The sequence below is a fragment of the Prionailurus viverrinus genome, chromosome C1, assembly GCF_022837055.1.
Source record: "Prionailurus viverrinus isolate Anna chromosome C1, UM_Priviv_1.0, whole genome shotgun sequence".
Lineage (NCBI taxonomy): Eukaryota > Metazoa > Chordata > Mammalia > Carnivora > Felidae > Prionailurus > Prionailurus viverrinus.
Genome location: NC_062568.1, coordinates 28,225,682 through 28,240,434, shown reverse-complemented (window position 1 = coordinate 28,240,434; position 14,753 = coordinate 28,225,682). Strand labels below are relative to the sequence as shown.

Sequence of the window (14,753 nt, the reverse complement as noted above, 5' to 3'; positions counted from 1 at the left end):
GCTAGAAGTAGACTTATTAAGTTATAAAGCATGAATATTTTAAAGGCTCTTTATAAAAATTGCCATATGGCTTTCTAGAAATGCTATATACATTTACATTCCCTCCAGGAGTATATGGGAGTGTTACTGAAACCTTGTTACAATTGTATATTATTTTTTTAAGCCTAGAACAATTTAATAGATAAAAATGAAATATTAATGTTACTTTAATAGTAATTCTTAGATTAATGATGAGGTCAAACCATTATTAGTGGCTTTTCTCCCCATGAAATGCTTATTAATACTTTGCCATTTTTTTGTTATTTAAACAATGTGTATTTCCTATTGATTTGCAGGAGTGTTTTATAACATGTGTATATGTTATATGTGTATATGTATAACATGTGTATGTTATACATATATATATGTTATATGTATATATGTGTATATGTTATATGTGTATATGTATAACATGTATATGTTATATGTATAACATGTGTATATGTTATAAGTGTATATGCTATATGTGTATATGTTATATGTGTATATGTATAACATGTATATGTTATACATATATATGTTATATGTATAACATGTGAATATGTTATAAGTGTATATGCACTTATTCTGTCACATTGATTATAATTATTAATTTGTTATTTTTCTTTAAATTTTATATATTGTATTAATCCCTAACTTGTTTACGTTAATATCAATTTGTAGGATGTTGGTCTCACATTGGAGATCCCCAGGAATGTCACTATGAAGAATGTGTAGTAACTACTACCCCTCCCTCAATTCAGAATGGAACATACCGTTTCTGCTGCTGTAGCACAGACTTGTGTAATGTCAACTTTACTGAGAATTTTCCACCTCCAGACACAACACCACTCAGTAAGTACTTTAAGTATCTTACTTTTCCTTGTTAATTCCTTTCTGCAAAGATTTGCAAAATTTAAAAATATATAAAATCATCAGTTTGGGCAGGAGTGAGAGGGAGAGTTCAAAACTTCATGAGACTACTCTAACTACCACCTGAAATCCAAAAGAGGTGCACCAGGATTTCTAAGGTATCAGTAGATTGCCAAATAATTTTGAATCAAAATATGGTACTTTTCCAACACCTGTGGAGGAGAATTTGGCAATATTAAGAAAACTACATGTGTGCTTTCTTACTCTTTCATCCAGCACCCCCATCTGTAGGATTTTATCTTGAAGATATATTTCTAACAGTACAAAAATACATATGCATAGAGGTACCTGGCTGGTTCACTTGGTAGAGTATGCAACTCTTGATCTCAGGGTCATGTTCAAGCTCCACATTGGGCATAGAGCTTACTTAAAATATATATGCATAGAGTTATCCATTGCAGTATTATTTGTAACTGCAAAATATTGGAAAATATCTAAAGGTTCAGGAATAGGAGATTAGTTAAAATATACTCTGGTATATACATATAATGGAGAACTACCTATACATCTATAACAAAAAATGAGTAAGATCCCTGTGAATTGATATGGAGTGATTTCTAGAGATAATGTTAGGTGAATAAAAAGCATATATACTATGCTGTCTTTGGTGTAAAACAGAGCTTACCATAATTTACAAAAACAAAAAACAAAAACAAAAGATAAACCAGAAAATAATGAAGTTGGCTACTAACAATGGAAGGAGAGAGTAGAGTGGAAAATATACAAAAAAGAATGAAAGAACTTATGTAAGGATTTTGCAAACACAGTGTTTGATTATATATACTCTTTTGGACAAGATGGGATATAAGAGATGGAGGAGAATTGCAAACAAGTACTGAACTCTTTTAGGTTTGCTTTTTGGTAGTGTGGAACACAGCAATTCTGAAACAACTGTAGATGTATTATAGGATTAAGAAAAAATGAGTAAATGGTGTTGTTCTTGGGAGCTGGTGCTGTTACTGAGGGAATATGCACATACAATTATAGATGGGAAGACGAGAATATTATGTGAGTAGATTATAATTCAAGGTGTAAGTATGGATTTATGACTTTAAAAACATACATATGTATGTGTTACATGCATGGATAGGTGGCCATATAAATATGTGTATATATTTGTATGTGTATATATTTACATTCATGTGTGTAGTATACCCATACACATACCTATGTAGATTTCTTAGCTCTATTTGTTGAAAAGGACAAGAAGCATTAGCACCCCAGTAGCAGTAAGCAAATGTAATGCCCAGATTTAGACTTTATTTATTTGTTTCTATTTCTTTATTTTTTAATTTGTTTTTAAGTTTATTTATTTTTTGAGAGAGGGAGATACAGAGCATGAGCAGGGGAGGGCAGAAAGAGAGGGAGACAGAATCCAAAGCAGGCTCTAGGCTCCGAGCTGTCAGCACAGAGCCCAATGCGGGGCTTGAACCCACAAACCGTGAGATCATGACCTGAGCTGAAGCTTGACGCTTAATCCAATGAGCCACCCAGGCGTCCCTAGTTATGTATGTATGTATGTATGTATGTATGTATGTATGTATATATGTATGTTTATTTTTGAGAGAGAGAGAACGAGAGCATGAGCAGGGGAGGGGCAGAGAGAGGGAGACACAGAATCCAAAGCAGGCTTCAGCCTCTGAGGTGTCAGCACACAGCCCGATGTGGGGCTCGAACTCAGGAACATATGAGATCATGACCTGAGCCAAAGTTGGATGTTTGACTGAGCCAACCAGGTGCTCCATATTTAAAAAAAAACAAACATCGGGGCGCCTGGGTGGCGCAGTCGGTTAAGCGTCCGACTTCAGCCAGGTCACGATCTCGCGGTCCATGAGTTTGAGCCCCGCGTCAGGCTCTGGGCTGATGGCTCAGAGCCTGGAGCCTGTTTCTGATTCTGTGTCTCCCTCTCTCTCTGCCCCTCCCCCATTCATGCTCTGTCTCTCTGTGTCCCACAAATAAATAAACGTTGAAAAAAAAATTAAAAAAAAATAAATAAATAAAAAATTAAAAAACCCCATTTTTTAAAATGTTTATTTATTTTTTTTGAGAGAGAGAAAGAGCGTAAGCAGGGAAGGGGCAGAGAGAGAGAGACACAGAACCCGAAGCAGGCTCCAGGCTCTGAGTTGTCAGCACAGAGCCTGATGCAGGTCTCGAACTCATGAGCTGTGAGATCGTGACCTGAGCTGAAGTCTGACGCTCAGCCGACTGAGCCACCCAGGTGCCCCAAGGTGCCCCATATTTTTAAAGTGTATTTATTTATTTTGAGAGACAGCGCACACATGCATGTGAGAAGGGGAGGGGCAGAGACAGAGAGAGAATCCCAAGTAGTCTCTGCACTGTCAGCCCAGAGCCCAATGTGGGGCTTGATCTCGGGAACTATGAGATCATGACCCGAGTCATGTCAAGAATCAGATGTTTAACCAACTTATCCACCCAGGCGCACCCAGATTTAGACTTTTATACCACTTCCCACTGAAAGGAAGTTGGGCTCCTTGGAAAAATGACTTATTCTAGGACGGGAGCAGGATAGGTACAAGATAAGCCCAAAGTGTCTTATAACACTAGAAAGTAAGAAAAGAAATGCCCCCAAATAGGTGGAGACTTGTTACAAAGGAGCTAGCTTGAAGTAACTCCTACTGGCTAAATTTGGGACAATTTGAGTGCTAAAAAAGTACAGTAGCAAATTGCAAACCATTGGAGGGAAAATGAACTCATGCATCTATGCTGAAAGCAGAGAAGGTAGAAGAGAGGGTACTTGTTTATAATAGAATGCCAGGTTTCCAACTGGTAAATGAAGGAGTTGGAAATTATCCTGCAGCTGTCATGGTAAAGATTGGATCAGACAAGAATAATAAAAATATCCTAAATCTAAGGGCATTTTCAATATGTAACCAGGATATTTGCATTGTTTTAAAGTCTCTCCCACATATTGCAAGGGAGAAATTAGTAATTATAAAGTGAGGGAATTGGATAACACCTTGACCAGGTCATTAAAATTAATATTATTAGTGAAGATGGTAGATGGACATCCATGATACCCTGAGAAGGACACAGTTTCACTAATAGAATACTATATTTCAGGTAAGATTCGCGTAACTGGAATCTAATCATGAGGCATCATCAGAAAAACCATGAACTAGGAATGCTCTGTTACAAAAAGGAGATTTGTCAAAAATGTCAGTGTCATAAAAGCCAAAGAGACTGTGGGAAAGATCTAGATCAAAGGAGGCTAAGGAAACTTGACAACTAAGCCATACCTAACTCTCCTATACTGGATATAAAAAACTGTGATAAAGAACATCGTTAGACCAGTTGACAAAAGAGACGATTAAAGAATTATTTCCTTTTTTTTTTAATGTTAATTTTTATTTTTGAGAGAGTTTGAGCCCAGGAGGGGCAGAGAGAGAGGGGGACAGAGGATCTGAATGAAGTAGGGGCTCTTGACCTGAACCGAAGTCAGATGCTTAACCAACCTAGCCACCCAGGTGCCCTAATTAAAGAATTATTTCAATGTTAAATGTACTGAAGCTGATATCAGTACTCTGGTTATGTAAGAGAATATCCATATTTTTAGGAAACATTCTAAGATATGTTTAGAAACATGGAGCTAGAATGTATATATATTAACTTTTCTGAAATACTTTTAAAAAAAGCGTGTGTGTGTGTGTGTGTGTGTGTGTGTGTGTGTGTGTGTGTATTCTAGAAAGAGAATGGTAAAACAAGTAAATGGGGTAAAATGGTAACAATAATTGAATATGGGTAAAGGTAAATATGTGGGTATACTTTATACTATTCTTTTTCTTATAACTGTTCTGAAAGTCTTAAATTTTTTCTGAATAAAAAATTAATTTTAAGAAATATTTTTGAGATGTAGCACATTTCAAGAATTCTCAGTCAATAGCTTTTATCAGTCCATACCCTGAGATCTTCATTTTGGGATTATTTCCTTTAATGTTTTGATGAAACACTAACTAAACTGAGAGTAATAGGAAGTTTTTTCATGTAGTTCCTATCTACTCAAAGTCATTAGCTTTTATTAAGAAATTATACTCTGGGGCGCCTGGGTGGCTCAGTTGGTTAAGCGGCCGACTTCGGCTCAGGTCATGATCTTGCGGTCCGTGAGTTCAAGCCCCGCGTCGGGCTCTGTGCTTACAGCTCAGAGCCTGGAGCCTGTTTCAGATTCTGTGTCTCCCTCTCTCTGACCCTCCCCCATTCATGCTCCATCTCTCTCTGTCTCAAAAATAAATAAACGTTAAAAAAAAAAAATTAAAAAAAAAAAGAAATTGTACTCAATTGACTACATTTATTTTCCACAAAGAAATAAACAAAACAGGGTCTCTAAATTTCACTTTTACATCTAGGTAGTTGTAAGAAAAGTAAATAAGTTCTCAAGATTTTTATGGCCCATTTTAGATTTTTACCTAGATTTTGGTCTGCTGTAACCTTTTGAGCCAAAAGCAGAAGTGTTGCCAACAAAGAATCAATAATGTTAGCCCAATAAAAAGGTAAAATGTTTTAATTAAATGCTCTAATTTGGGAGCATTAACCCATTTGTATATTTTGTGGTAAACAAAGCAAGTAAATTTGAAGTTCGTGAATAAAATGGATATTATTTTTTTCATTAATCTCAAGAAAAATAATCATTATTATATAGAATATCTAACATTTAGTCTATAAATAATAGGTGCTTGATCAAAATAAAAAATCTGTAAGTGTTGAAGTTTAAAGAAATTAAAATATAGAATTAAGCAGAACTTTTTGTTCATGGTTATATAATAATATATCAGTAGAAAATTTGGTGATGGTGATTTTTTTTCTCCTTTAAAATTTTCTGTTATAAAAATATCATTTATTGAATATTTAACATAAATATTTGTTAAAAACATTTATATATGTTTAATTACTAGAAACACAGTGCAGGGGCGCCTGGGTGGCGCAGTCGGTTAAGCGTCCGACTTCAGCCAGGTCACGATCTTGCGGTCCGTGAGTTCGAGCCCCGCGTCAGGCTCTGGGCTGATGGCTCGGAGCCTGTAGCCTGTTTCCGATTCTGTGTCTCCCTCTCTCTCTGCCCCTCCCCCGTTCATGCTCTGTCTCTCTCTGTCCCAAAAATAAATAAACGTTGAAAAAAAAAATTAAAAAAAAAAAAAAAAAAAAAAAGAAACACAGTGCAAACTTATCAGAGATGGAAAAGGGGGATAGTGCCGGGTGACTGTTGATGGGGAAGGTTACATATTATTCTCATACTCTTGTAGTCTTTTAATCTTTAACCTGTTCATATATTTGTGTACTACTTGTGTAAGACAATATTAGGGATACCTGGGTGGCTCATTCAGTTGAACAACCAACCCTTGATTTGGCTCAGGTCATGATCCCAGGGTTGTGGGATTGAGCCCTGTATCAGTCTCCTTGCTGAGTGTAGAGCCTGCTTGAGATTCTTTCTCTCTCCTTCTGCCCCTGTCCCCCACTTGCTCTCTCTCTTTCACTAAAATTTGAAAAAATAAATAAGGAAAATATTAAAGGAATACCTGCTTGTTAAATTAGAAAAATAGAAAAATGAGATAATTGATAAGGAGAGAAATTACCTATATCCAAATATAACCATTATTAATATTTTGAATGTTTGTTTTCTAGTGTTTCTCTTTAATCTTTGTATAGTTGTATTAGTGATAAAAACACATTTTAGGGGTGCCTGGTTGACTCAGTTGGTGGAGGATGTGACTCTTTGTCTTGGGGTCAGGAGTTAGAGCCCCATGTTGGGGGTAGTCTACTTAAAAAAGAATAAGAAAAAAATGCATTTTAGATCCTGTTTTTTGTTTAGTAGACTAGTATTTCCTAGGTTATTGTGTATGTTTCATAGTCATCAGTTTTAATAGCTGTATAATATTTCATCAACTAGATATTTTCCTTATGCATTCCCCTGGTTTTGGACATTTAGACGGGTTCTGGTTTTTTATTACAATAGGCATCCTTGTATATGTAATATTATTAAATTACAGTTACCAGAATTATAATTTTTTATTAAAAATTTTTTTAATGTTTATTTAATTTTGAGAGAGAGAGAGTATGAGCAGAGAAGGGGCAGCGAGAGAGGGAGACACAATCCAAAGCAGGCTCCAGGCTCTGAGCTGTCAGCAGAGTGCGATGTGGGGCTGTAACTCAGGGACTGTGAGATCATGACCTGAGCCAAAGTCAGACGCTCAACTGACTGAGCCACGCAGGCACCCCCCCAGAATTTATAATTTCTATATCCAGTGGCATCAGTATTAAAATTCTTCGTTTATTGTCAGAATGCGTTTCCATTGGTGGAAACAGTTCACATTCTTCCATCAGTGATATACTAGAATGCATATTTCATCATATCTTTATCAGCACTAGTATTGCTAAATAAAACTTTGCTGAGATCATTTTGAAAAATGATTTGGATTGTTTTTATCAATGAGGTTCACATGCTTTTTTTTTTATGTTTTTATTTTATTTTTTTATTTTTTTTTATTTTTTTTTTAAAATTTTTTTTTTTCAACGTTTATTTATTTTTGGGACAGAGAGAGACAGAGCATGAACGGGGGATGGGCAGAGAGAGAGGGAGACACAGAATCAGAAACAGGCTCCAGGCTCTGAGCCATCAGCCCAGAGCCCGACGCGGGGCTCGAACTCACGGACCGCAAGATCGTGACCTGGCTGAAGTCGGACGCTTAACCGACTGCGCCACCCAGGCGCCCCTATTTTTTTTTGAGGGAGAGAGAGAGAGGGAGAGACACAGAGTGGGGGAGGGGCAGAGAGAGCCAGAGACAGAATCTGAAGCAGGCTCCACGCTCTGAGCTGTCAGCGCAGAGCCTGACATGGGGCTTGAACTCACAGACTGTGAGATCATGACCTGAGCTGAAGTCAGATGCCCAACTGACTGAGCCACCGAGGCACCCCTGTTTTTACTGTTTTAATTTCCTATATTTGTTGTTCATTTGTAATATTCTTTCTCAATAATGAAACTAATTAGTTTTGAGAAAAATGATTTAGAATCATTGGAAATCTAGTCATTTCATCCCTTCTCAGTTTGTCTTGATACCATAGGGATGACAGGAGCTACATTTTAAGTAGTAATTTAACATGCATTTGTAACATTAAAAAAAAATTTCTTTTGAACCTTGGCCCTTTCTAAGGAAACACCCTTAATAGCTTTCATTAAAAGTTCAATGCTCATTTTATAGCGCCAAGTTGTACATTAATCAAGGTGTTAAAATAAAACTTACACTGAAACAGTATCTCCATACCTCACATGACATTTTTGTGATGGCTATTAAAGCCTTGCATTTGCATAATATTTTTAAATTTCATAGTGCTGTCACATCTATAAATTCTTGGAAGATGTCTCCTTAATATTTGGGTAGTTCAGTCAAAAATAAACCCTTTTGGGGGAGCCTGGGTGGCTCAGTCAGTTGAGTGTCCAACTTTGGCTCACATCATGATCTCATGGTTTGTGAGTTGGAGACTCCCATCAGGTTCGCTGCTATCAGTGCAGAGCCCACTTCAGATCTTCTCTCCCCCTCTCTCTCTGCCTCTCCCCTGCTCATGCTTTCTCCCTCAAAAGTAAATATTAAACATTAGATAATAATAATTAAAAAAAACCCTTTGTCCTATTGAGTAACGATGCCTAATACTCAGGTTGAATGGTCATTCATTGAAATGGTTGTCTTTAGCAGATTTGATTTACAGCTTATCTTTTTTTTCTTTTTTTTTTTTAACTTTTTGCCTATTATTGTATTGACAGTAAATGTCAGATGTTACTATTTGGGGCCCAAACAAAAAAAATGTTTTAAACTTTTATATTTGAAGTTATTTCAAACTTATAAAAACTTCCATATACCTTTTATCCACAGATTCATCAGTTATTAAACACACTGGTATATTTGCCTTATTATTTTCCCTTTCTCTATATACATATGGATATCACTATTTTTTTTCTGAACCTTTTACGCAGAAGTTACAGGCATCATACCTAAATTTTCACATATTTTGTAATTGTCCCCTTGTCTCTTTTACTAGATTCATTTTTTAAAACATTTTATTATAGTTGACACATAATGTTATGTTTGTTTTAGGTGTACGACATAGTAATTCAATATCTCTATTTAATGTTCACCACAAGTGTAACTACCATCTGTTGCCATACAACGTTATTACAATATCATTGACTCTATTCCCTATGCTGTACCTTTTATTCCCATGACTTAGTCATTCCATAATTGGAAACCTGTATCTCTTTCTCTCCTTCACCCATTTTGCCCATTTCCTTACTCCCTTTGTTCTGGTACCCATCACTTTGTTCTCTGTATTTGTAGGACTGAATCTTTTTTTGCTTGTTTATTCATTTGGTTTGTTTTTTAGATTCCACACATAAGTGAAATCATAAAGACGATAGTTTGGTGCCACAAAATACATGGCAATGCCTTAAACCATATGTGTATTGTCAGGCCTGAGGGCCTCTTACATCTTTGTTAAGGAGAGTGCTAACTTATCCTTTCATACAACACTCTTCTATGAGATTCTAAAGTCTTTGGTGATAAGGACTTTTTATTAATGCCCCTTTGTCTCCATAGTGACTCATGCAGTGTTAGGTATGTAGTAGCAGAAGTGCAGTAAATGTTTGTTAAATAATAATTTAATAAACAAAGGGATATATGCTAATGTATAAGTTTGGAAATATTTTCAAATGCTTGAAAGGAATAGGATTTGTTATTATTTGTAATCTGGCAATAGTGAATTCAGTGGATTCACTCACGAATGGACAGTTATTTATGAAAGCTGGTTGCTACTTTCAAAAAGGACAAATAGTTCATGAGATACCAAGTGCAGACAAAAAGCAATTATTAACTCCCTTATTTTAGATTCATCATGGTAAAGTACAAAAAAGCCCTACTTTTTCCTGTTCTTCTTTGCCATCCCAAAAATGAAACACCAGATTTTAATTTTTAAAATAATTCAGGAATATAGAAAATTTTTCCTAAATAGATGCTGTTACATGATCTTATATTCAGAGACCCTTACTCAAAACGTGCAATTGTGGCATATTTTAATACTGGTAAAGAAAATGATGCACAAGTAAGTTACGGCTTTTTAAAAGGTTATGTTCTAGGGAACAACAGAAGGTACTTAATGTTCTCTGTTTAGCTTATTCATTTCTCTCTCGATTGTTTTCAGCTGAACAGTTTACTTCCTGACATCAAACTATTCATTGCTCTTACTGGAATTATATCTTTCTCATCAAGTATGCATTTACACAATATCCAGAACCATGTTTACTTGCCCTCTTACTGCTATACCTCATACACGGAGTAGGGTTAGACCTGGTGGCAGTGAAGAAATAAATATATGGGTGACTGAGAATAACAAAATATAGCTCTAGCTCTCTTTCCTTAGAAAAAGCTTGTTTTTTGTACCAACCTCAGTTGAAGCTGAAGACCATAAGGTACTTAGTGATAGAAACTGAGTGGAGAAAAGTTATTCCACTTAACCTTTAGTTCTTAATTTTTTTTTTTTTTTTTTTTACAGATTAAAGATTTTATGTAGCCTTATAAAACTGCCCTATATATATTTTTGGAGACAATGAGATAGGGCACAAATTAATTATTTAATGAGTTTTGCATCATAAGATACTTGCAGTAAACTTAAGATTCTTATAAAATGTTGTTCCAGATGGGATACATGTGGTAGTGAAATTTTAATTGACTTTATCAGGATTATAGACTTACTAGACTGAGCAGTCTCTTTACAATAAAAATATAAAAGAAATTCAGGCATTTAGCATATAGTGAAATCAAAACTAGCTAAATAATACTTTGAAATATTTATTATGTGTCAGATGTTGTTCTAAGTGTAGTCTATGCATTAAACTTTTACAATTAACCTTTACAGAAACATATGAAATGGTTACTGTTACATTCTTACTTTAAGTTGAGAACACAGATACGTAATTTACCAAGTCACACAGCTAGTAAGTGGAAGAGCCAAGATTCAAACCTAGGTGTTTTGACTCCAGAATATTCGTTATTAACCATTACTTTCTAGTGTTTTTACCTGGTACTCTTCATAATCAGTTGTTATTAATCATTACTCTTACACTCAAACGGGGGGGCCAGTTTATATTTGTTTGCTCATTCATTTGGAAGGAAGAGAGGTAAGATCATTTTGAAAATACTTGGTTACATTTCTTAAAATTTAAGGACTCTTCATGATTTTTTCACCATATCTCTGTACCACTGAGTATCATAACATGTTTTCTATATTCACATGACATATTACTTTATTATTTAATATTTTTCTTCAAATGATCTTATTAAAAATTTTATGTCCTTTAAAGGGAAACTTTCCGTTACTACTATAAATGGAAAGCCAATGTCATAAGTAAAGGTAACTTTAATTATTTACCTAAAAATAAAATAAGAAAACTAAACCATATTATATATACTAGGTAGCTGGATGTTGTTGTTTGCCAAATGGTCTGAAACTTGAAGCTTACTTTCTGTGTTAAAAGAGAATAGCAAATGTTTGAGAGGTAATAGAGATACATTGTCACCAAGTTGAGGTTTTCTTCTTTTATAATTAGAAGAAAGGAAGCTAACTTTCATTATTACATGTCCATGTACCACCTAAATCCAGAAGTCTGACACTTCAGCAAAGTGAACTGTATTATTCTGAGTCTCTTCAAACCATAAGAGACTTTGTAGTATTCATTTTGTTTAAAAAGAAAATCAGTCTTTAAGTAAATTAATGTATATTTATAGTATTTTACTTTCTTATCCCCTTAATTCATGCTTATGTGTTTGCAAATTCCCAGAGTTTGAAAGAAGTGTATAATTACTGTAAGGTTTGAACACTTATTTTAGAACAGCTTCTTGATAAGTTTTCTGGAATTAGTGTAATTAACCTCCCTAACTACAAAGTAAACAAAGTAATTAAGTTAGTAGAAAAGCAGACAAAAACTTGTCATTTTCTAAAAAATTAAATAGACTTAAGTTGTTGTATTTGATGTTCAAAGTTCTCCGATAAAAGTCAGTATAAAGATATAGAATACTTTTATTTTCTTTTATTTAAATCATTCATTAAGTTGATGGTTATATCAAGTTGATGAGAAACAAAGATTGAATAAAGGTTTAAGAAGTCACATTCTAATTTATGCTGTGTGGTTCAGATTAAGTATTTTAACTTCAGTGTCTGGCAGCAAATGTCTTTATCTCACACCAAGCTAGAAAATAGAAAAGAAAGCCTACATTTGAAGAAGCTGACATATGGCATAGAGCCACAGATAGGTTTTTAGCTGTTGTGAATTTATAATGATTTTTCAGTTTTTACTGCTTCTATGACAGCATTAAAGTGATTAAATAGACAAAAGGGAAATAAGGATGGCTAGAAGTCTTTGCTTAGTACTTCATGAAGCATTTTAGCAAGAGACAAAACAAAATATGTTGTTCTTTTTTATACTTACTAAAATATTAGTGGGGTGCTTGGTGGCTCAATTGGTTAAGCGATCTATTCTTGATTTTGGCTCAGGTCATGATCTCATGGTTCATGAGTTCGAGCCCCACATCAGGCTCCGTGCTGACAGTGCAGAGCCTGCTTGGGATTCTCTCGCTTTCTCTCTCTGCCCTTCCTGTGCTTGCTCTCTCTCTCTCTCTCTCTCTCTCTCTCTCTCTCTCAAAATAAATAAAATAAACCTTAAAATTTTTTAAATAAAATAAATAAAAAATAAAAATATTAGTTGAGGGGCGCCTGGGTGTCTCAGTTGATAAAGCATCCAATTCTTGATTTTGGCGTAGGTCATGATCTATGTTTGTGAGTTTGAGCTCTGCATCGGGCTCTGTGCTGACAGTGTGGGGCCTGCTTGGGATTCTGTCTCTCTCTCTGCCCCTTCTCCACCAGCATGCTCGCTCTCTCTCTCTCTCTCTCTCTCTCTCTCTCTCTGTCTCTCAAAAATAAATAAACTTAAAAAAAATGAGTGGAGAAAGGGTGGTTCAAGAGAAGTAAAGTATGTATCTTTCAGAAAATATTAGTTTTTTAATGCAATAGTAACAAGATTTTCTCTTTCTTTCTTTCTTTCTTTCTTTCTTTCTTTCTTTCTTTCTTTTTTAATGTTTATTTTTTGAGAGAGAGACAGAAGCAAGAGGGTGAGCAGGGGAGGGGCAGAAGAGAAGGGAGACACAGGATCTGAGGCAGGTCCCAGGATCTGAACTGTCAGCACAGAGCCCATTGAGGGGCTCGAACTCACTGCCCATGAGATCATGATCTGGCCCAAAGTAGGATGCTTAACCCACTGAGCCACCCAGGTGCTCCACAAGATTTTTTCACATATTATGTGGTGTTGGTCAGTTTTCATTCTAAAGTTTTGCTAGCTCTGCCCTATTGAATCTCACTTCTAATCCATACTTACATATTTCGTCCCTATTCTCTCTCTCGCAAAACAAAACAAAACAAAACAAAACAAAACAAAACGTAATCCTCCATGTTGGTGTTTTCAAAATTTTTATTATTACTTGATTGTCCTGATGAGCAAGGCAAAACCTGTGACTAATCTGGCTTTACTGACAAACTCAGTGGAAACATTTGATCTGTAAAATCTAAGACCCAAGCCTGTATGATGGAATTAACTGGTATTTAAAAATAAATGTCTTCTGAAATACTAGACAAATTTGGATGTAGAAGCAAGATATAATTTCCGTGTGTGTATTTTAACATATGTAATTTTTCTTGCCTTTTATTTCCAATTCATGTGTGTTCCTCTCTACCTGCCTTAACTGTTTCTCATTTCCTTGTAGTATCTCTCTGATCACCGACAATTTTCTGTATATGTTCATGTAGAAAAACTGATTATCCATTTAATAAATATTTAGTGGTTTCATCTTCCAACATAACATAAGAAGTAGAGTCACAAAAACATGAAAATACTTCAAAAACATTCAAAACCAAGATGAAACTAGGCTTGATTTGAATAGCAACTGGCTTTATAGTAGTATGTTGTTTTTTTTTTAAGTTAAAATACAATTGGCATGTAACATTCTATTGGTTTCAGGTGTTCAATATAATGAGTCACTATTTGTATGTATTGCAAAATGATTACAGTAAGTCTAGTTAACATCTCTCATTGTGTGTAATTATAAAATTTTTTGTTCTCGTAATGAGAACTTTTAATATATACTCTCTTAGCAACTTCCAAATACGGAGTGCAGCATTATTAACTACAGTTTCCATGCTGTACATTTTATCCCCATGCCTTTTTTATTTTATAAATGGAAGTTTGTTCCTTTTGACCCTCTTCACCGCTTTCACCCACTCCTTTCCTCTGACAACCACCAATCTGTTCTCTGTATCTATGAGCTTGGGTTTTGTTTTGTTTTGCATTCCACGTGTAAGCGAGATTATATGGTACTAGTCTCTGTCTGACTTATTTCATATAGCATAATGCCCTCAGGATCTGTCCATGTTGTAAATAGCAAGATTTCTTTCTATTTTATAGCTGAATAATATTCCTATGCACGCACGCATGTGCACACACACACACACACACACTCACACACACACTCACCCATTGATGGGACATGTAGGTTTTTTCCAAATCTTGGCTATTGTAAATAATGCTGCAGTGAACATAGGGGTGCATACATCTTTTTGAGTTACTGTTTTTGTTTTCTTCAAATACCCAAATCGAAATTGCTGGATCATGTTGTAGTTCTATTTTAAAACTGTTGAGGAACCTCCATAGTTTTTTCCATAGTTGGTCACACCAATTTACATTCCCACCAGCAGTGCACAAG

The 14,753-nt window shown here is 35.2% G+C and overlaps 1 protein-coding gene and 1 non-coding gene across 2 annotated transcripts in view; one reads left to right on the top strand and one right to left on the bottom strand.

Moving 5' to 3' along the window:
• BMPR2 (bone morphogenetic protein receptor type 2) overlaps positions 1–14,753 on the top strand; it is a 202,050-nt gene that overhangs the window by 115,362 nt on the left and 71,935 nt on the right. The window contains exon 3 of the mRNA XM_047870766.1: positions 703–873. Coding sequence (XP_047726722.1) covers positions 703–873 — 171 coding nt within the window. The remainder of the gene's footprint in view (positions 1–702; positions 874–14,753) is intronic.
• Positions 9,356–9,479, bottom strand: LOC125174297 (U6atac minor spliceosomal RNA). Its single transcript, XR_007155409.1, has one exon. It is a non-coding gene; the product is annotated as a U6atac minor spliceosomal RNA (small nuclear RNA).